Genomic DNA, 20,397 nt, shown 5'->3' with positions numbered 1-20,397 from the left:
TACAATAAATTTAAACATCAATAATATCTATACTAATATTATAAATGGGATAGTAACTCAGAACTCTGTCTGTCTATCTGTCTGTTGCTCTTTCACGGCGAAACCACTGAAACTAATTTAATGAGATTTGGTATAAAAAAAAGGTTTTCATCCCTAACCCGTTACAAACGATATCTACGGCGACAATTATGTAAGCAAAACAACCGTTGTTTAATATTTTAGCCGGAATGAATAGCACTGAAAAGATTTATACATTAAATGTCAACCGTTATTAAAAATATGTTATCATTTATAATAAGAAAAGCAAGGTATACAAATTCATAAAATATATATATTTAACTGCCAGTTACTTGTGATGTTCAAAACTAAAATTTATTAACTAGTTTAATGTTTTTATTTACTAATATCTCATTTTGTACTCACTTTTTGGTTTTGTAGATTCCAATTTTTCTGGCTGTAATAAAACAGATTAAAAATATTTTTATATACTGGCAATGATGAAATACTCAAGCAACAAGTCATAGAAATGACTTATGACAGATGAAAATACGACCAGAAGTAACCAGTGGGGTTTATTACGGTTAGAGTATACCAACTGTTGCTATCAAATATTTGTTGCGAGTTGACAGATGTTGCAGTCGATAAATCAGTATTATGGAGCATTATGGTACTGCATACTTGCATAATACTGGTTTATAATTTTTTGATTTAATTTGATATCAAATTAGGCTATTACGGTTATAGCATAGCTATGCCATAACCACGATAGCCCTACAGGTCAGCAGAGATCAGCAGAGAGAATAAAGGCACACTTACATAAAAAACTTTTATTTTGACATAAACTTTAATATTTTTTACGCAAAACGTAAGCTCATAGTGTGTTTAATTTAAGAAAAAAATATGAATCTTTTGAAATTAGAACATCATTAAATTTCAATTTTTCCTAAATAAAAATATCGATACTGCCAGGTTTTGATTGAGATATCGATGACAGCACAAAACTAAAAATAATAAAACAACTTAAAAGAAAACAACAATTTCCGATCGTAATCGTTCTGTTATTAACTTACCATATCGACGAAGCTCGGTTTATAATATTTAGAGCTTATTTCCTTTTCACTCTGAGAGCCGGCCATCGACGGTACCGTGACAGTCGCTGATGCTGAACATTACATATTATTTATTTTATTATTTTACTGAGTGTTTGTGTCTAAATAACGTCAAAATTGTCACTTATAAAATTTCAAGCGTTAAAAAAAAATATTGTCAATAAAATAATTGCCTTTTGTTAAGTACATAGATGTAGCGCAATTTATTCAATCGCGCCGGTTTCTGTCTCCTATGTTTTAATTATCCGTGGTATTTCCCATTGTTTATATTACAGAAAAAAATAAACGAGTGAGTATTCTACGACAGGCCCGCTCACAGATCTTGTTCCCCCACACGGAGTCGCGGTAGTTGACGCGGCGCGGGGCGCGGCGGCGCTTGGCGCGCAGGCGCACGGCGCTCTTGCCGCGCGACTCGGCCGACAGCTTGCGCGCCGCGCGGTGGTACAGGCAGCGCGACGACACGCTCGACACCTGGCACGCGGACACATTTTGTTACACCACCACCCCTTTCCCTTCTCCTTAATTTCCTTAGACTATAAATTAAAACTTAACTTTCAAGCGGGTGTGTTTCTAGAGGACGTAATTAAAAGGAACATCTTAATACCACCCCCGCCTTCATAAGCCTAATAATTATGTATTTATAAACTTCATTGCACACAAACGTAATATCACGCTGTAACATCACTACCGCACGAGGTATAGCTATATCTTTTAGGAAACCTTTGTGACAGAAAATTATAAAAATAACAGAAATGGGTAATGAAAATTTAAAAAAGGTGTTTAGTTTGAGGCGCCGATCTATATGTATACATAGTTACCTTTAGTTACCTTCCCATAGTGGCGCCACCTATTGGGTTTAATCTAAACCACCCGTGGACCCAAACAAAAACACACAAACAATATCACCAAAATCGGTCCAATCGTTTAAGAGTTCAGCTACATAGAGAAGATTTACGCAAATCCTGATAGCCTACTCACAAGTTCACATTGCAGATCATCTATCTCATCTTCCATTATATCGAGCTCATCTGTGTCTTTGGCGGGGACTATCAACAGCTTCGTCTCGGGGCAAGACCCACTCACCACCATTTGCGATGATTTCGGAAATATCAGACGATGTACTGTCCTGGAAACATAACGAAGTCGTGGAACAGCCTGCAGTAACTCATAGCTCTTTCTATCGAGAAGGTTGGAAGCTTTCGCTACTACGCAGCTAGAAGGGTTAGACATGCCGCAGAATTTTATCCAACGCATGCAGGTTTCCTTACGACGTTTTCTCTCAACCGACGAACAGGATGAACCACAAATTAAGCAAACATATTATTTTAAACAGTATTCAATTTAGCTGTACCTTTATATTGATTGTCAGAATAACTTTGTCTAAGCGGGCACTAAATTTCTGACTTCTAGAGTTCTTGTTTCTCATAGAAAACATTAAAGGCCGTGCGTATAAGAGCCGACGAAGGGCTTTAGTCTAAATGTCATAAACCGACACTATCAGTACTAAGCCACTAAATAAAGAATTTCACCATTCATTTTTGGTAAAGAAAATACATGATTGATATGCAATATTAATATCTTACCTTGGGATATAGCAAGGTGGTTGGAACACTTCTCTGGTGGCCGTGTCCTGGCAGATGCCGTCCAGCAGAATAATGTCTTCCATGAGCTCGTTTACAATAAATATCTATAGCAATGAAAGATATTCATTGAATTATTATTTTTTATATCATGGTAAGTCGATAAGGGCCAGTACGGGTAGGACTAGCTACCCGCCCCGGATTCACACGAGTACAATAAAAGTCTATACCACCCAGTAATTTGAAATTAGACAATGACCTAAGGTGTCGATTATTATTTCACTCAACGTACCTTAAAAGCTTTAAGGCACGGCACGAAAGCGTTTTCCAGACGCATACTAATCTTTTCTATCGACCAGCCGTGATAAGCTGGCACTGTGGGTAATATCATCACTGACAATTTGATGCCAATCTCACGCCACATTGCTGCTTCCAAACTGAAATTTATATTTTAAATATAAAACAAAAAAATATATTGAATATAATTATGTCTTATAGAATTTGCGAGTTTTTGTGCTGACCGTAATTTTATTTAGTGCCAATCGAAAAATCTCGATACCCGTTTAACTCCCCAAGAAATTAAGCGACCGTTGGATTTTAAGGTTCATTTTGACGTAATCAGTAGCCCCTGCTACGCAACCCGAAAAGTCGCAAAAAGTGGATAGATTTAGATGATATCTACCCCATTATAGGATGTGGTGCGAGGTTGAAAGCTTCTTTAACTATTGGCATCGTGATGTAATAAGACTGGACGGCCGAGTCGCAGCGCACCGTGTAGCTGTACGGACGATTCGTGAGCACCTAGTTACAAACATTCTTATATCAAGTTAAAGTAAAACCACAATTACTTAAACAAGAACTTGTTTCAGTAATACTAGTCCAGCTGACTAAAATTTACAACAAAGTACCATTCACCATTTTCAACAAAGATGTATTTATATGTATCAATAGAATCCCCTTGTAATTTTTACTGATCACTCAAACAAGACTCAAGCTAAAAACGATATTATTAAAAAAATTGGAACCCATTATCCAAAAATCTTGCTTTCACGTACAGTTCAATTTAATTTGTGAATAGGTAGGCATACTGACAAGTCATGGTAGTAGTTACTACCATAAGGATGAGAAATATTAACCTTTGTTTCACTTTAAATCATAAATGCAACGTTATTTCATTACGAGAAACTAAGATGTTGTTTCCCTTGTAGGGAACAAATACACTCTCAGACAAAGGTTCAGACCCGCTTTGAGAAGGAACTCAACAGTATTGTGGTAGTTGCGAGGACGACTCTTGCATTAAGCATAACAATCAAGTAAATTTTGTTGTCATTTTACACACTGGCAGTTGAGCCAAATAGCATAGTGAGACTCAAATCTTCCTTAGCAGATTTGCCAACCTTTATGACCTTAAGACAGGTATATTCCCAACGTCACGGTAGCATGCGTAAGCGATGCCGTGGCGCGCGCCGAAAGACGGAGAGGGTACCGCTGATTTTTAGTGGGTATTCCGGTGTACCTGGGCGCACTCGGCGTCCAGGGCACCGGTGAGTCCCACATACCCCCCACTTCACATCATGTGGGGGAAACGCGTAACGCGTTTTCCAACAAGAAAAAAAAAGGTATAAACCCAATAGTTTTGTTAGTAACACCTATGACCTTAGGGTATGTTAGAAACGACTCCATGGAAAAAATATAGGTCTCTAAACTAAACCTAAGTCCTGAAACCAACCCCTAAGACTCCAATCGCATTCCCCGATACAATATAATCTTTACTGGGTTCCGCAAACTTCAGATCGGTTCTGAATTCGTAATTTGGTAAGCTTTCGTCCATATCTCCCTCGGGGGGTATGTAGCTCGCTTCACAGAGCCCCGATACTAGGATGTACAGGCCCCTCGGTTGATCACCTGTTTTTGAGAAACAGTAAACATATTGGCATTTTATTTATGTACAAGCAAAACCGTAGGCAGGCAGTCTGCCTGTTTGCAATGTATTATATACTAAAACCTTTTCTTAAAACGCGCTGATAATTTAGGCAAAGTTTGATGTATATCGGTTTAGTAGTTTTCATACATCATTATATATTAATAATCTTCGATCTGATTAGTCTGTCTGTCATATATATTTTTAAATAATTCAAAACACCACACAATGGTAAGTGTTCAATCGTTTGTCTGTTAATTCAAGAAGAAATATCTTTCAAATTATTTTTGTAAAAAAAAGATGTTTTGGACTTGAAGTTTAATATTTACAGATTTTGAGTAAGAGTTTTGCCATAAACACATATAGAAAGATAAAGATTAACCTATAAAATATTATTTTAATATAATTTAAATATTAATTTACTGATAAAACTGAATAGAAACGAAATGTAGCGTTAGTATCTGTTTAAAGTCTTATTAAACGAGAACTCACCCCGCGATACAAGTATGTCGTTAAAATTGTAGTTGTGAATCTCTGAATTTTCTATGAAAAAATCCGCGACCCTTTCATTACCTTGGAGCCAGGACACGGCGCGGAGTTGAGTCTAAAATCAATATAAGAATGATGACACGGAAACGTGGTGTGCACCATGCCTTAACAAGAGCACTTCATATTCCCTTACTCTCCAAAATACGGTCAGCATACGATCGGAATGAGTTCAGTGGGGTTATTACGGTTAGAGCATAGCAACTGTTGCTATAAAATATTTGTTGCGGATTGGCAAATGTTGAAGTCGATAAATTAATATTATGGAATATGCTACTGCATAGGTCCATAATACATAACATACATAAACATAAACAGCCTGTAAATTTTCCACTGCTGGGCTAAGGCCTCCTCTCCCTTTGAGGAGAAGGTATGGAGCATATTCCACCACGCTGCTCCAATGCGGGTTGGTGGAATACACATGTGGCAGAATTTCGTTGAAATTAGACACATGCAGGTTTCCTCACGATGTTTTCCTTCACCGCCGAGCACGAGATGAATTATAAACACAAATATATATAATTATAGGTCCATAATACTGATTTATAATTTTTTGGTTTGATTTGATATCAATCTGCACCAAATATTTAATAACAACAGTTGCTATGCTCTAACCGTAATTGCCCCAATGGTACTGGACCAATAGCTACACGTGTTTTTCCGAGGTACGGGACATATTCCTATAACTTTGAATGGAGTTATGTTACATTGGGTCTGCAGCAAATAATACTGTTATAGGGTATTGTGTAAGTCCTTTACTTGGTGGTAGGGTCAATGACCTCACCACCAAGTAAGTCATCAAATATTCTATCGTCAAACAGCAATATTTAGTGTTGTTGTGTTACGGTTTGAAGGGTGAGTGACTGCAGACACAAAGGACCTAAAATCTTAGATTCCAAGGGTGGTGGCGCATTGGTGTGATGTAAGGATTGATTAATATACCACTTACCATCAGGTGGTCTATTTGTCCGTCCGCCAACCTAGCTGTACCCTTCGGGCTTTAATATAATAGGTTAGAGTTACTTTCACATACAAATTATTATACCAAGTTATAACGACTGTGATACGTTCCCTTCTATTTCGATCCAAGTTCAACCAAACCGCATCTGGATCATCTGGATCTAATCGTTGTTCTAGTTACGAAAAGGTCTAAAGCGCAACAATTATGTTTCGATTTTATGTCAATAAAATGACACTTTATTAGTAGGCATGTTTGACGTCACAAAACAGCGAACTTTTATAGTAACATTTCTTTAAAATTACTTCCCAAAATTTCGAAGATTTCTACAAATTTCAATGAGAGTGACAGCTTACCAATAACCATCACTCTAACTACCAAAATGTCATGATTATTGCGTGAAATATTTCAAACTCACTTCCGGGGAAGAGGGGGCCACTAGGCTGCCTTTGTGACGACACAGTTGAACTTTGTCCTCTATAGCATTAACTAGCAGGCGATATTCCACTTCGTCTAGGAAACCTAGGTTATATTTGCAAATTTTAATATGTATTAAAAGTTTTTCATATAATGTTGGACGATGAAAAATAATATTTAAAAATTTTGTTTTCTTAAACTAAATAGTCTACAGCTTCCGTTCAACAGCCGTTACCCTCTTTTAAACGCAATTTCCTATCGTACATACATGCATACACTCACAATACTCATTCATTACATCTAATCGCGTTCATTATTTTTTTCATTATAATTATTAATAATTTGAGATTATAACAAAAATCAAAATATTCTTTATTCGAGTAGGCTCATAATAGTTCTTGACCTTCGCTTCGCCACGTTACACAGTTGAATTAAACCGGTTCGGAAAGTAGATTATACCGAGAAGAACTGCCAAGCAACTCATATCAATTAATTCAATTAACTCATTTCAGTGATTTTTGGTGATTTAGAGTCCTTATTCCAATGCGCATTGATGCTTTAAATAAAATTAATGATGATGAATGAAATGGTGTTATGAAATAAGTTCAAAGACTTCTCCTCTTAAAGAGGAGAGGTCTTAGCTCAGCAGAGAGTATTTCCTTAATGGGAAGATTTCTCTCAACATTATTATTAAGTTTTATCGTTCTGATCTGATGATATGGTATACAAATATCTGCAAAAAAAACTGGCAATTGATCTGAATTATTAAAAAACATTTGTAATATATAAAAAGTACTACTTAATATGACAATTAACTGAAATATATATATTAACCTTCTTCTTTGAGCTGCATCGCATCCAGCAATATAATGTTTAACGTTGAAGTGGTAGCCTGCCTCGTCTTGACGGTAATGGCAGTCCACGGACGGTCTCTTTGCAACAATCCCAGCTGACGGGTCACAGTCAATCTACAAAGAAAAATATTAATCTATATACATCACATTGTGGAGGCTTAGTAGTTAATTTAATAAACATAACTGTATTTGACTAAAGCATCCATTTTTTGAAGTATTATTATTATTTTTTATAATACATAATCTGATCCCAATGTAAGTAGCTAAAGCACTTGTGTTATGGAAAATCAGAAGTAACGACGGTACCACATACACCCAGACCCAAGACAACATAGAAAACTAATTAACTGGCTGGCTAACCCATGAAAACCGGTGTACACACTACTCGACCACGGAGGTCGTCAAATGGTGTTAAGGCTTTGTGCACGACCGTCTGGGTATGTACCACCCATCAGATATTATTCTGCCAAACAGCAATCCCTCGTATCATTGTACTGCGGTTAAAAGAGCGAGTGAATCAGTGTTACTACAGACACAAAGGACATAACATCTCTTTTTCAGTTAACAAGGTTGTCGCACTGGCGATGTAAGGAATGGTTAATATTTCTTACTGCCTATGACCCACCATATGTCTGGGCGGTGGTGACCACTTACCATCAGGTGGTCTATTGAGCCATCCATACGTATATAATAGAAAACAAAATCTCCTTTTTAATTAGCGCTAACTAATGAGTTTCTTGACGGTTCTCCAGTAAAATATGTTGTAAAATGTCGATTCAAAACTACTCATTAAGTAATTAGTACAAAGTATATTTTGCTTTGAATCAAATATACACTGATTCATAATCTATATCTTGATATATATATTTACCTATCCCCTTCTAGTCTGTTATACAAGGTTTCCTGTATTTGTTTGTTGTCCACCAACTGTGGGAGGAGGTTGCAGACCTCCTGCTCACCCGTTACAAAACCCTGAAGCATTTTATTAGGAATATGCACTTATTAATTAAAATTATGTATTCCTACTACTTTTCTACAATTAGCAAGTCAAGTCACATGAAATGGGTACCATATACATAACTGACCATTCACCATCAACTAGCCTATGACGGTGGGTGTATTTATTTTTATTCTTACCTTTCCAACGTCATATCCGAACGCCAATTGTATATCGATCATTCTATCTATATAAGCCATTACTTTAGGAATTGATACTCTAGAAAAAATAAACACATTTAATGTCATAATCAGCCTGTAAATTTCCCACTGCTGGGCTAAGGCCTCCTCTCCCGTTGAGGAGAAGGTATGGGACATATTCCACCACGCTGCTCCAATGCGGGTTGGTGGAATACACATGTGGCAGAATTTCGTTGAAATTAGACACATGCAGGTTTCCTCACGATGTTTCCCTTCACCGCCGAGCACGAGATGAATTATAAACACAAATTAAGCACATGAAAATTCAGTGGTGCCTGCCTGGGTTTGAACCCGAAATCATCGGTTAAGATGCACGCGTTCTAACCACTGGACCATCTCGGCTCATTTAATGTCACACGCTTCTAAACAAACAGTCGGTGTTACTGGTGATGTAACGCACTGGCCAATAACTATATGTTTAAAACAATAACGGCTGTCCAAATCCTTATGGATGCGACCTCTTGTAGTAAAGTAACAGTCTTTTAATGTCGCACTGCTCGGGTAAGGCCTAAGGTTATTCCACCACGTTGTTCCAATGCGAGTTGGTGGATAAACATACGGCAGAATTTCATAGACACATGTTTCCTTCGCAATCGACCACAAGATGAATTACAAACACAAATTAACACATTAAAATTCCGTGGTGCTTGCCTGTGTTTGAAACCGCAATCATCGGTTAAGATGCACACGGTCTCACCACTGGGCTCTTAGCTCATTAGTAACTCCACTCACTAAACACGAACGGTGAATGGGGATTAAATAAAAGAATCTTAATCGATCCAAAGAGCAAATACACTTATTTATATTCCATCTCGTAAATGGCGATAGACAATATTGTGGAGAAATCTACATCCGGCGGAAAATATCGTGGGGAAATCTACATCTTTTGGGTGAAATTCTGTCACGCACATTGCATTCATCAAATACTTATTGAGAAGTCAAGTGTAGTTCACAGGTAGACTACATAGCCCGTTACTTTTTGTTTTTTTTATTAGTAAAGTAATATACGGATGTAGAGCGCCCTACGTACTAATTCGAAGTCACGAATTTACATAAAACATAAACATAATCAGCCTGTAAATTTCCCACTGCTGGGCTAAGGCCTCCTCTCCCGTTGACGAGAAGGTATGGAGCATATTCCACCACGCTGCTCCAATGACGTTGAAATTAGACACATGCAGGTTTCCTCACGATGTTTTCCTTCACCGTCGAGCACGAGATGAATTATAAACACAAATTAAGCACATGAAATTTCAGTGGTGCCTGCCTGGGTTTGAACCCGAAATCATCGGTTAAGATGCACGCGTTCTAACCACTGGGCCATCTCGGCTCACGAATTTATGTTTGAATAAAAAAAACCTTCAAAAATAAATATTTTTTTAGTTAATGAGATAATCTCTTATTTTAATTGTTACCTGGCCAGCTTACACAGCCTAATAAATCTCAGCATCCTCAACAATTTCGTCGCAGTGAGCACGCTGGAGTTGGAGTTGTTCCACTTATCCCAGGCTGTTACTGCATCTATTATATCCAGGATTAAATCTGAAATCACATAAATATTTATTAAATATATCTTAGAAACCAGTTAAATACATAATTCAATACACACACACAACTTATTTGACAATCTCCTATACATCTGTATACTAATATTGTTATGATGATTGCTTTAGCAGTATAATGTGCTACAGCGCCATCTAGCGGAGAACTATAAAGTTACCAGCAAAAAAACAATTCTCCATAAAAAATACATGTTGTATTTGCAAACATTTATGATGATCGGTTAAGCATGGCCACAGTCTAGCTTCTCAAGCCGACGTACCAACTATTCGTTTCACATTTTATAGATAAGTTTTAATAAAGGCACTGAGAGCCATATTTAAGTCTGTTAACCCTCAACAATAACTTGCTCTACTGTAAGTAAGATTAAAAAGTCCCCCAAAAGACCACAAACTCAGACCAGTCATCGACTAAATAGATTTAAATAAACACTAACCCGCCGTTGCCATAAGAATTATGAAGAAGTCCAACTTATTCCAATGCGATTTGAAATATCCACGAACGGTTAGAGCCAGCATTTTAACAATCATTTCAATTACATATATTATGTAAAAGAATCTAAAATTACATTAAATGTATAATTAATCTTCCTATCTATACTAATATTGGAATTGCGATTTTTTTTTAATTGAATTTATATGTTATAAAAATGTTGAAGTAAAATTCCCTTATGCGATCTTTGAGTATAATTTCAAGGTCAAATTTGAGATCAATCAATAAGAGTTACACTTCAATAGAAGTAATTTTAATAAAATAATTATATTATTAGTAAATAACTCACAAGTTGAGCGCCTTAATGGCATATACAATACCGGAAGAGACCGGCGCCTTCAACATAACTTCGCACAATATGACCGGCGTGTTACACAGTATCATCATATATATGAAGCCATCGAACCAAATGTTTGAGACAAGCCTGTAGCACCACTGACGCCATTGGTGTCGCGGGATTTGAGCACTCGCTTGTTCAGGCATCATCATGTCCACCAGCTTATGTCGTAGCCAGACCGCGTGGGCCTACACAGATATAGTCTATTCCAACCAGAAGAGGACAAAAGCAAAAACAATTGACGCGATATCATTGGTACTTGAACAATATATGATATTCATTATGGATTTTCGGAAAAAATTACGTTTTGAACATCGATGAAACTATGATGGGAACTTTGGGAGTAAAATTAAAGTGGATTTAAGTAGTTTAGTGGAGTAATGTTGTATTATGAATAAAGATATATTCGTTAAGAATTGTTAGTAGTGCACAATAGAACTGAGCTATTTACAAAACACGTGGTATACGTTAAACTAAAGGATGTTTATCTTTATTCCTTCTTCGAAACGAATATACTATAGATCTATAATAGAAATAAACCTATAATCGTCAAGCTGCCCGAATATCAGACAAGCCAAAGCATCCCACGGAGACATGGGGTACAATTCGTGATGTTCTCCTTCACTTTAAGCAAATGAGAACTCAAGCACTACAACCTGTGCTCTTCACTCGGATAAGAGTCTGGATGTAATAATCCTTACCTTAGGTTTCCACAATGTGCCCAACTGTTCCAAGTTAATCCTTCCATCATCAGCGTCAGCGGCTATCTCCACCGCCTGAACGAGTGTTCTCACACCATCCTTACTTATCTTACCGTGCTCGTACTGACGCCAATAAGAGATTTTCAGGGCTTTAAGTACACGTTGGTTTGCTTCCCTAAACAATCATATTTTATTGGGGGTCTACTGTTATGAGCGGTGATAAGATTTAGTGACGTAGCGTAAAGTTATTTAACAATTAAATGATTAGGAAAAAGCTATTCGAAAGCTTCTTACAGTGGAATTAAAAAGGCTAAAGATAATGTGATAAAAAGGTTATGGATATTAATAATTGTGCGTAAACCTTATTTACTCCGACAAACAATACTTCGGTCTGTCTAGAAACAGCGTTATGTTAAGTAAGGTACACTCGTAGCGATTGTCGTGCCCAGCCTTTTCATTCACAAACAATACAAAAGTGGGATGAAATTTATTAAAACTGAAATCCTACATTTGTATGTAGGATTTCAGTTTTAATAAAAATGAAACGTCAATTTACATCGTCTGTTACTTCCCCGTATTCTATCGTCGACGAGCAAATGTGCCACCTAATGGTAAGTAGACACTTCCGCCCATACCCAATGGTGCTGTAATTAACAATTCCTTACATCGCCAATGAGCCACCAAACTTGGGACTAAGATGTTACGTCCCTTCGGCCTGTAGTTACACTGGCTCACTCACCCTTCAAACCGCAACACAATAATATAAAGTTTTACTATTTGGCTACAGAATATCTGATGAGTGAGTGGCACCTACCCAAACGGGCTTGCACAAAGCCCTACCGCCTAGTAATAATAATGTCGAGCTACTTTACCTAAGCGTTCCTCTAACGAACGCGTAACATGACCCATTACTCAGTAAAGTTTGCGTATTCTTTTCGTTCGGACGTATTTTGAGTCCTCATATAATTGTTTTTGAATCTGATAATTATATCCTACACAGATTCACAATGAATATTTCTGAACAAATTTTCAATACCAATTCAATGACTCACGTACCTCATCATTTCCGCAAACTCCTTCTTCGTCGGTTCGTTAGGTATTTCTCTCTCGCAGTCGGGACAGGTGGTGTAGCGGTAGCCCATGTAAGTATCGTCTTCGCTGTCTTCATCACGTGACATCTGAATCTGGTACGGATGCTTGATCGTTGTACCTTTAAGGTCACTTTTAGTTGTTAGTCGATCGAATCCATAGATTAATTAAGGAATAATCAAGACATTGTCATGAAAAGATACATATGTACCAACTCTTATGTTGATCGGTCAAACGCTATCGTAGTCTATTCTTAAAAAGACACAGAGCAGGACTTCTGCCGAGTTCTGTTAGTTGATGAGTTCTTGATCTTGTTTAACTACTAATTACAGTATATTTTTAATATTACTACGGAGTCCTCTGGCATAGAAACTCCTTTAACTTAGCCTTACTACTCATATTCTTGATTTTTTTTGGCAAAAGACAATATACTTGATGATGATGATGATTTAGACATAAACAAATTTACTATTTTTTACTGATTGTCATTTCTAACAGTTGAATATAACTAATAATCTTCCACCTGCTTGCACGAGATCCCAATTAGCATCAGTGAGGAACTTGTCCATTTTCAGCATGGAGATACAACGATCTCTTGTGGCCATGATGCGCTTTACACTGTTTGTCATGTTGGCTTTCTTAGCGAGCGATATTTCAGCTAGCCCCAATACTTTCAGAACTTTTTGCATTGACGTTGCGTTCACAATTAAAGATAATATAACTAAGCCTGCTGTTTGAATTATAAATATCTAAAAAAGTTAAAAAATGCTATGAATACATTTTGGAATATTCAACATAAGTTTCGGACAAAATAGTGCAAAACCATTCGTACCTCACCAGCATCAGCGACAACAGGATTTTGGAGAACAATCAACGCTAAGCAAAGCGACAACGGACCTCTCAGCCCTCCCCACACACAAGCCATCGAATGTTGCCAGGATATTCCATACCCTATATGCCTTAAAATAGGAGTCATTATCGAATACACCAGTAATCTCGAGAAGAACACAGTTGTATACGTGACGAAAATTAACGACACTTGACGAACGCTGATCACATAGCTTAACTTTTCAAATATGACCACACCGACCATTGTGAATACCAGCGTATTGGCGAGATGAGATAAAATATTCCAGAAATGTGAAACTATATGTTCAACATCACCAGAAACTGTTGACTTTCGTTTACTAACCATCACTCCAGCTATGACCGTACCTAATAAACCAGAGACATAGAAATACTTCTCGCCGATGTAGAACGTAAGGTAGGCCCCTGCCAGCGTCACAGTTACCACACAAAGTAAGTCATAATACGTTATAGATAACAAAGTAGCAGTTATCTCGCCCATTACTAAACCAAGTAAAACCCCTCCCCCGGCGAAGCGAAGCAGCAATAAGGATATTTGAGAAGCTTCTGTCAAAGCCAATGCTAAGTAACCGAAAACCGCTGTAAATTCAATCATGGCTGTAGCATCTCCTATCAAACCTTCCCCCAACAAAAGTACCCCGATATATTTCCCTTTGGACATTTCTTTCAACTGTTTAACAACTTCCATTGGATATATTGGTGAGCAGATCACTCCAAATAAAAAGGCAGTAGGGAAATTCCAGGACGGTTCGATCAGGTTATAAGCCATGAAAGCCGCCATTAAAGCCGTCATCAAAGCACCCGGTACGCCAACGAGCAATATTTGAGGAAAACACTTCCAAAACGAATGCGAGTCCACACTATAAGACGTATAGAAGACTATTATCGGTAGAAATATTAACAGCATCAAGTCTACGTCGATGTAACATATTTGGACTATTGGTTTAAACGATGGGTAAACATTGGCGCAAAATCCTGCAATTCCTCCCAGAGAGAACATCACAACTCGATACGGAATACACATATTCGTCCACAGCATTATCGTCCTTATTAATACACCAATAAGAATCGTTGTAAATATAAACAGAAACGCCAGAGATGTTGGATAGGCCAACGTTGGTCGGTGAGGGTCGTCAAATCTAATTGCTTCATTGGTAACATTTTTAGATTTAAACGTGTTATACGAATCAACGACGCGAATATAAATGACTATAACAAAGCAGTGTAAAGGAGACATTTTATGCAATGTAGTCGTGGCCACGCAGATTTTATAAGTAAAAGGTTTAATGAAAAAGATTTTTTATTTGTCTCAAACATGCAAATAAATTTATTACGTAAAATAACAAATAATTTAATACAAATTGTTAATTCAATAAAATGTTTTAAAGTCCACACGATTCTCAGTTTCATTAAAAACATGGGACGAAATGATGATCATAACTCCTTAGGAAACAAGAGCCTTATTCCATTACAGGCTTTTATGGGACTTTTGTAAGGCGAAAATTTTTGGGGAGTCTTTCTCGGCGATCGTCTCGGTGACGTCAGCTGTTCCTTTATCTTTTTCACTCTGTCGTTATCTTCCGTCTCGTTTCTCTGCTTTTCCAGCTCTTTTAATTCCTTATAAGCTGTTTCTAGCATTCGTTTTTTCCAGTCTTCGTAAGGTTCTATTTGAGGTTCAGATTGCTTTTCTTCTTTTGGAATTTGATTGTCCACCTCCATTAATTTTTCTTCATCTGAATTTATAGTAGATAGCATTACTTTTATTAAATCAACAAACATACTGGTATTTTATTTTGAAATAAAAAAATAACACAGTACACCTTGCAACAAATCAGTTCATCAACTGTAAGTTGCTGTAAAAAGGTAGCAACACTAAACAATGACTACAAAATATGCAATGTTATTTTTCCCAACTTCTTGGTCCATCCTCAATTTCCCACTACTGGGCATTTACAGTCCTGTGAAATTGAGTATGGGCACTTGTAAATAATAACTCTGGTTGTAATGCTCACCATTTTTCACTGTAGTTTTAGGTGGTCTACCCCTTTTCTTTACAGTGGCGAACTTTTCATCTACAAATTTAGTCCAATCAGCATCTAGTTTCGTCCATTGTGCTGATTTTAATCTAGATTTTTCTATTATTTTGCTCTTTGATATCTTAACTTTATTAACTCTAAAAAATTACAGTTATCAGTTTATTTTAACTTCTTTCTTTAACAGAATTTCAAATAATTTAACTTCAGATAAATATGTAGTAAACATAATTTAATCTTTTATGACAATAAACTAAAAAAATATATCAATTTTTTTATCTAATTAATTAAGTGTTTTATTGTATCATATTTAAAAATATGTTGATTTATACATCAGATATTTAAAACCAATTTATTTGAGGCTAACATATTGTCATAGCCAATGATAATTTTTCATAAAATATTTAAAAATATTTTATACATACCTGCAAGCTTGATATACAGCCATACACACATATTGTGGTAAATTCAAATCAATTTCCTGAAAAATAAAAAACAAACCAAACTTTTTAAATCTATTAAGTTTTTATACCTTATAATTAAAAAAGGTAAAATTATACAGAGTGACCAGCCAGAGGACACGTTATAAGTACATGTAATATGACCCAATCCATTTATGACTGGTAGAGTGAGTTGCAGATAAAATAAAAAAAAATGAAATTCAATCAAGTGATTTGTAACAGCTTGTATAGTTATATAATTAAAATCTTTACACAAAATATATACTGTACTTCTGTCTGTACATGAATAGATAAAACAAAATGTCAATGATATACCTGAATATTAAATATTGTAATTCTGTACATTAATGGATAAAACTAAATGACTTTAATAATAATTTTATTATACTTATAAAAACTAATTTATGAGTGGCGGGAAGAGGGGTACAGAGGTAAGGTACATATATCCATGGTAAAAAGTAACCTATATGGTACTCGAGACCATAATCTATCTCTGAGCTAAATTTTCATTCTAGCATGGTTGAGAAATAAACAACTATCTATCCAAAATTTCGCATTTATAATAATATTAGCTGTACCCGACTATTAGACTTTCATACAAACTTTCAACCCCCGTTTTACCCTCTTTAGGGGGTAGAGTTTCGAGAAATCCGTTGTTAGCGGATGTCTACACCATATAAGGAATCTACCTGCCAAAGTTCAAGTTTGTATGTGTTTTTGAGATTTTGTTATTAATCAGTAAGTGGTATTACACATTTATATATATGTATTAAGATGCACTTACACACACATGGATAGTATGCATAATATTAATTTTGTAAGTTTTGTAAAATGTATTATAAGTAAAACAATAAATAAAAATAAATTAACATGGAAGACAACATATGTATTTCCTCCTATATTCCAAAATGATTTGTGGATTGGTGTGGACAGTCCAATCTTAGAGAGATTGGAATATGGAAATTGGCACTATCCTCAATAAATAATTAAATTACTGGTTCACCGCTCGGTTTTTAGGAGTTAAACTTATAAGTAATCATATATAAAAATACTGCTGGTTAAATTGTTTTAATTAATGTGATATGATTTACTGGAAACTGGTGCCCAATGTTTTTGGCCTGGAATGTGAGATTATACCCCGGACCAGAAATAAACAATAAAAATAAATAATATTAGATAGTCAGTAATATGCAAAGAAAAATAAACGTAATTAAATTGAGACAAAACATATAAAATTTTGTGACTAATACTGTGCAGTTTTTAAATAATTTATAGGCTTACACTATGTTGTGTGTGTTGAAATAAAGTGAAACACATTAATCATTATCTAATAACAAATACAATAATACTTACAGTCTTGGCTTGTCTCTGGTATTCTTCAAGGATATTCTCAGCGAGAGTTTGCACACCGGTGCATTGCATAGATGCACATAGAAAATGTATGGTCAGCTTATCATTATTTATTTCTAGAAGATTTTCCACAACTTTCTTACAGTTTAAGTATGAAGGACCTTTCAAACCAGAGTATTTGATAGCTGCTTTCTGAAAATAATTAATCTATACTTTTATCAAAGACTTACTAAATGAGCTGAGATGGCCCAATGGTTAGAACAATGTGCATCTTAACTGATGATTATGGGTTTAAACTCAAGCTAGCACCACTGAATTTTCATGTGCTTAATTTGTCTTTATAATTCATCTCGTGCTAGGCGGTGAAGGAAAAGTTTACGAGGAAACCTGTATGTATCTAATTTCAATTAATTTCTACCACATGTGTATTCACCAATACTCACTGGAGCAGTGTGGCGGAATCAAAAAGCTCTAATCCTTCTCCTCAAAGGAGAGGAGGACTTAGCCCAGCAAAGGGACATTTACAGGCTGTTACTTACCTACTAAAATAAATATAAGCCTTAAAATGAGATATTTTTTATAAAAGATAAAAATAAAAAAAAATTAAATAAAATTAAAATTATGTATAGTGATTGAAAAAGTAATTATTATAATTGGAATTTTAGAATTCAAGCCAGTAGGTCCTCTTCTGAATTACACATTGTTCAAAGTTGTAACCAGATTCATGAAATCATTTTAATAGATTTATCCATATGAAAGATTCAAGGAAATGGAAAGGTAAATATGTATGGTTATGTATTTATAATCACCATATTCTGGGCTCCTACAGTCTTCAGAGAACTAGGCAAGAAAAAGAAATCCAGGACCTAAGGATCTGCAATCTTACAAGATAGAAACTAAACCAACGAGGCAGCATCTCTTTCAAATAAAATTATCAGTCTAAATTATCTAATACGTTTATATACTTTAAAATTTATACATACATTGTCCAAATCTGACCCATAAATAGAAGCCGCGAGGTCTAAACAAATTACAATTTTGCTGGTATCTGTTATGCTACTGCCTGCAATAGATTTTGTTTGCAACAACCGTTCGAACTCTGCTGCCTTACTGTAATGTTATAAGAAAGTTCATTTAGTACCTAAATTACAACATTTATTAATTTAAATACAAAATATAATCATACTTAATAACTTTGTCTTCTTCACCAACACCCAACTTTGTAGCAATCAATTTTAATGTTCTATTATGTGTAGCCATGGCGGTTATACAATATTCATCAATTTAATTATATTTGTTTGATATCACGAAAGAGTTATCCACCAGTTATTTCCGACTGCAAAGCGCGCCTTAATTCGTACAAAATGTCACTGATGACATATCCTAATACAGTGCTTTACAGCTGATACATAGGATAATTTTTATTTTTGGTTGTAATGACTTGAATACAGAGTTTTTTAGTCAGTCTTCGAAATATCCTTTAAATGAAGAATTAAAATCAGTTTTTAGAATTATTTTTCATAAATTATTTCAAATATAATAAAAATCTTTAATTTATTTCCTATATCGATAATGTTATTAATGATAGAAATAAATTATCTAAGTTAATAATTAATTTTTATAAAACGTATATACGTATTTTAGTTAATATCATATATATAAAGTAATTTATTGAATTAGTTCAATAATAATTTATTAATTTAAGAAATATATCATTAGTGTATCAGTAGTAAATTAAATTAAATTTGTTGATTTTAAAACAATATCAGTGTGATATGCGTAACATATGTTTTAAATATAATATAAAGTGAATTAAATTATTTATTAGGCTTTCTAATCAATCATCAAACCATTACTGATATCAACATCATTTGCATCATCTCAAAATATAGTTGACCACGCCCCTTTATCTCTATTCAACAGAATATGCAATGATAAAACACCTTTTCGTAATATCACAGTAGGCGACATGTTGATTTTTTCTGTAGGTTCTGTGAAGCCGATACGGATCGCTGTCATTGCTACAAAAATGTCTTTGTAGTTATCAGGGTGTAGGTCATTTAATTGTAGTCTTATTAAATAATCCGTGCTAAATTTTGTATATTAAAAACATTATTAAGAGAAAGAAGAGGATCCACTCCACCCGAATCAGGGGTGTGTATGCAGTGTTATTCGACCAATATAGATTTGTATCAAAATATTCCGAATCTATTTATAAATATTATTTTCTCATCTTTTACTTATGTTCAAACGTTAATAGTAACGTCTGGTCTATAATTAACCCGTGAAAGTTTATAAATATTACAGTATACCATGGTGGACTCGCGATATGAGTCGGGTCATTATATTTGAAGGTTGCCATTTTTTAGGGATATATTTGTGAATTTTGGGCGTGATCGTTGCACCGTACTCCTCTTGCAACCCTGTCGTGTGTCTTTTATCTCGCGAGTGTCTTCGATCTGAATCAAGTGCATATACGCGAACACTCGAGTGCTCATTGGAAGTGCATCAAAGTGTGGTGTTTTCAGGTAGAGATGCGATTGGTGTCAGTTTGGTGGAGATAATAACAGTGTCGTGAATGATGTGGGCGCAGTGAGTGGGCACAGCGGCACCACGGCTTCCTCAGTGGCGGGTGGCGCGCGGGGAGCCGAGTCTCCTTCGCAGGCCAACCAAGACACCGTGGATAACACCACTCCCACTTGCTGGTAAGTGCTTAGCGTTCCTGATACATACAACCAACATAAACACACAATAAACAAGGATGAAGAGCATATATATAGCATATCTCAAAGAACAAATAGATCAATGTAGCAATTGAATGGTTATAATTGCAGTTAAAACTCTTCTATACTGACAATTATACTAATATGTGTTTAATATTTCATGAAATCTTGTACTCCAGATAATCATATATGTATGCATAAT

General features: G+C 35.5%; 3 protein-coding genes across 5 annotated transcripts in view; 1 reads left to right on the top strand and 2 right to left on the bottom strand.

Moving 5' to 3' along the window:
* Positions 1 to 400: 400 nt before the first annotated feature.
* Positions 401 to 14,865, bottom strand: LOC113401842 (sodium/hydrogen exchanger 10-like). Its single transcript, XM_064219002.1, has 20 exons — positions 13,594 to 14,865; positions 13,285 to 13,510; positions 12,729 to 12,882; positions 11,673 to 11,847; positions 10,924 to 11,159; positions 10,579 to 10,700; positions 9,998 to 10,124; positions 8,523 to 8,601; positions 8,257 to 8,357; positions 7,366 to 7,499; positions 6,533 to 6,636; positions 5,103 to 5,214; positions 4,419 to 4,594; positions 3,372 to 3,490; positions 2,982 to 3,126; positions 2,693 to 2,796; positions 2,088 to 2,235; positions 1,427 to 1,580; positions 1,071 to 1,162; positions 401 to 454 (listed from the first exon to the last, which is right to left on the bottom strand). Exons 1-20 carry the CDS (start codon positions 14,863 to 14,865, stop codon positions 401 to 403), a joined length of 3,834 nt encoding a protein of 1,277 aa, XP_064075072.1.
* Positions 14,866 to 14,941: 76 nt separating this feature from the next.
* On the bottom strand, positions 14,942 to 18,844 carry LOC113401829 (origin recognition complex subunit 6). Its single transcript, XM_026641887.2, has 6 exons — positions 18,659 to 18,844; positions 18,456 to 18,582; positions 17,476 to 17,664; positions 16,087 to 16,142; positions 15,641 to 15,801; positions 14,942 to 15,361 (listed from the first exon to the last, which is right to left on the bottom strand). Exons 1-6 carry the CDS (start codon positions 18,730 to 18,732, stop codon positions 15,063 to 15,065), a joined length of 906 nt encoding a protein of 301 aa, XP_026497672.2. The 5' UTR covers positions 18,733 to 18,844; the 3' UTR covers positions 14,942 to 15,062.
* Positions 18,845 to 19,307: 463 nt separating this feature from the next.
* The window catches only part of LOC113401827 (guanine nucleotide-binding protein G(s) subunit alpha), a 35,705-nt gene continuing 34,615 nt past the window's right edge, over positions 19,308 to 20,397 (top strand). Inside the window, exons 1-2 of one of the 3 annotated variants that reach the window (XM_064218849.1) lie at positions 19,308 to 19,626; positions 20,005 to 20,177. The gene's annotated coding sequence lies outside the window, so the exon portion shown is untranslated. Of the gene's footprint in view, positions 19,627 to 20,000; positions 20,178 to 20,397 lie in introns of all 3 variants that reach the window. The other 2 variants (XM_064218848.1, XM_064218850.1) reach the window with 2 other exon arrangements.

This window comes from Vanessa tameamea, chromosome 25 (assembly GCF_037043105.1).
Source record: "Vanessa tameamea isolate UH-Manoa-2023 chromosome 25, ilVanTame1 primary haplotype, whole genome shotgun sequence".
Lineage (NCBI taxonomy): Eukaryota > Metazoa > Arthropoda > Insecta > Lepidoptera > Nymphalidae > Vanessa > Vanessa tameamea.
The sequence above is the reverse complement of the archived record's forward strand: the minus strand, read 5'-3'. Positions and strand labels throughout refer to the sequence as shown.